Genomic DNA, 2,877 nt, shown 5'->3' with positions numbered 1-2,877 from the left:
GAATCAATGATAGATGGCGGCCTGCCTTCCCAATCTCCAAACTGCCACATTCCCCTTTTGCGACGAAATGAGAGAGATCATGCATCTTAAAGGTGATGACACCAATGTCATCTTCTTCTACGCTTTTGAACAATGAGCAACCTACTAGATGATTGAAGTACTCTTTGCCGACGTCTTCCACCGCTCTCCTTTCGTTGGGTCGAATGAGATTTTGGGCCATCCACGGCTTGATCAGTTTATCTTTCTCTATCTTATAGTCTTTTGGGAACACAGAGCAATATGCAAAGCATCGCTTCAAATGCGCGGGCAAATGGCAGTAGCTCAACCAGAGTGTCGGTGGAATGCCACTTTCGATGTTCGATAAATCCCACATTTCACTTTCCAAGACTGATCGCCAATCTTGTTCTGTTCTCTTGAAGCGCAAGAGAGCCTACCATCTTCACTGCAAGAGGAATGCCTATGCACTTCTTGACGATTTCCCTACCAATCCCTTCTAGCTCCGGTCGCACTTCTGTTCCCCTTCCAACAAAAGCATTGGAATAGAACAAGGACACAGACTCACTCTCCGATAAAGCATCCAAATCATATATGTAAGCAGAATCCATTACCACTGCAGCTTTGTGGCGCCGAGTGGTGGCTAGAATTCTGCTTTCTGGAGCCCCTCTTTGTAGGGAAATCTTCAATTGCTCCCATTTCACATCATCTTCGTTCCGAACATCGTCCAACACTAGCAAAAACCGCGACCCGTCCAAACATCGATGAAGACTCCGCCGCATTGAGTCCAACTTGTATGGATCATTGCTCAACCAGTTTGAAGATTGTATGATCTTATAGGTGAGCTTGGTCACATCCAAATCATCCGACATACAGACCCAAAACATTTTATCGAAGTGTCTCTTCATCCTCTCATTGTTGCAAACGGGCTGAGCGAGCATTGTCTTGCCAATTCCCTGAATGCCAACTATAGAAATGAGAGGACAATCTTCACTAACCAACTTGCTTACTATACATTCTACATCTTGGGTCCTACCAAAAATCTCCGGTTCGTCGGTAGTTGAGAGGACCGCTGGAAATTCTTCCATCCCAGCCATTGGAATTTCTTTAAATTGGTACATGTTCTTTTCGGCTGGTCTAGTTTTTCTTTAATTTCATTTACCATCTCTTGGATGTGATCACTTGCTGTGGAAGAGCGGCGGCGCAAATACCTGTAAGTGAAAACATGTTAATCAGATCCAATAACCACCAGTCAAATGAAATGAATTCAAACATGAATGCTAATCTAGCAATTCCATGTTTGTGGGAATTTGATATAAGAGAATCTGTCCACCATATATAGATCATGTCATCGACGTCGTGGGCCACATCTTCTAGCCTTGATAGCCACTCTCTCACTGCTGCTTCGCTTGCTTGTTTCATCTCTGCATCTTCGAGCACAGGTAGGATTGATGCAAATGTCGTAGAAAGAAATCGGAGATCGTCAGCAACACTGGCCAACCAGCCCGCATTGTCTTGAATGATGGTGCCCAAGCTCTCCAAAGCAACGGTGCTGAGTGCATGGGCCATGCTGCTGATGGGAAGAAGAGGAGAGAATGGTGAGAGATAGAGATGCAGAGCTTTGGTGTGTGTATATCTATTTAATTTGTGCCCCTTTTTTTATAGGCGTTGGAAGAGCTTACAAGAGAAGCTTTTGAATTGTTCATGTATTACCGCTTACAAGAGAAGCATCTCAGCTGTCATGATTTTTTTTATTTTTTTATTTTTTTTTCTTTTTAATATGGATCATTGGTCTAGATTTTTATGTGAGTTCTACACCATTTACGAAATGATGATGACTCTTCAAGAATCCAAACCGTCCAATAATTTACACAACCATCTGAAAAATTGCACCAGGAAGATACTATTAGACGTGATTTTTTGAATTTGGACCACTGGTTATTTTACGTTTAACCATCTATTTGATTGCCATTAGTCGTATGGTTGGCACTGCTGGATCAGTGTGATTTGCAGAGATAGCCTCCATTGGAAATGGGACCCACATTTAATATCGTCTAGATAATGCAAAACTACTATAACCGTTTGATTTTTTTAAATTTTAGTAAATACACGTAAATAAACAATTATTACCTTTTTCACTGTTTCGAAAATACCCCGGCATTTTTCTTTGAAAACTGGTCTTAAAGGATTAGTTTAAATTTATGGCCCCACCTCGATATACATGATATATCCACGCCATCCATTCTTTTGATTAGAACATTTTAAGGCATGAGACTAAAAATGATGCAAATCCAACACTCAAGTGACCTACACTAAAGAAAACAGTGGCCTCGCGGAGATTTTAAGTGTAGGTGTTCAGTTCTCTTTTTCACGTGGTGCGATCCACTTAAGCTTTGGATTTGCCTTTTTTTTTTTTTTTTTTAATGTTTATTTTTAGTTTATACCCTAAATTTAGCTGGTATATATTTCACAGATAGACGGTATGATTAAGCCACATACATCACGTGGGCCTTTTATATATATATATATATATATATATATATATATATATATATATATATATATATATATATATATATATATTTCACACCTCAGTTTAAGTAAACATGTTAAATGAGCATTGGAACGATGAGAAAATTACTATGAGAATATAATCATTATATATTGTGATGGGTTGTTTGATTTTCTAATTGCAAATAGTAATTCAAGGTAAATACTTAATAATTATTTAAATTTCTAGCTGCATTTTCAAGGTGGTGTTGACCGCAGCATTCATATATAGCACTCTCACGTTAGTCATCTGAGTAAAAAAAAAAAACAACATTTGTGGGGTCCATCATGGTATATGTGTTTTATATATATTGTTCATCCCTTTAGCTCGCT

At 38.9% G+C, this 2,877-nt stretch overlaps 1 protein-coding gene across 1 annotated transcript; it reads right to left on the bottom strand.

The window, feature by feature from the left end:
- Nucleotides 1–374: 374 nt before the first annotated feature.
- On the bottom strand, nucleotides 375–1,091 carry LOC131228089 (putative disease resistance protein RGA3). The gene has a single exon (XM_058223919.1). It carries the CDS (start codon nucleotides 1,089–1,091, stop codon nucleotides 375–377), a length of 717 nt encoding a protein of 238 aa, XP_058079902.1.
- Between the last annotated feature and the right edge of the window lie 1,786 nt (nucleotides 1,092–2,877).

This window comes from Magnolia sinica, chromosome 15 (assembly GCF_029962835.1).
Source record: "Magnolia sinica isolate HGM2019 chromosome 15, MsV1, whole genome shotgun sequence".
Lineage (NCBI taxonomy): Eukaryota > Viridiplantae > Streptophyta > Magnoliopsida > Magnoliales > Magnoliaceae > Magnolia > Magnolia sinica.
Note: the sequence above shows the minus strand (reverse complement) of the source record. Positions and strands in the feature narration are given on the sequence as shown.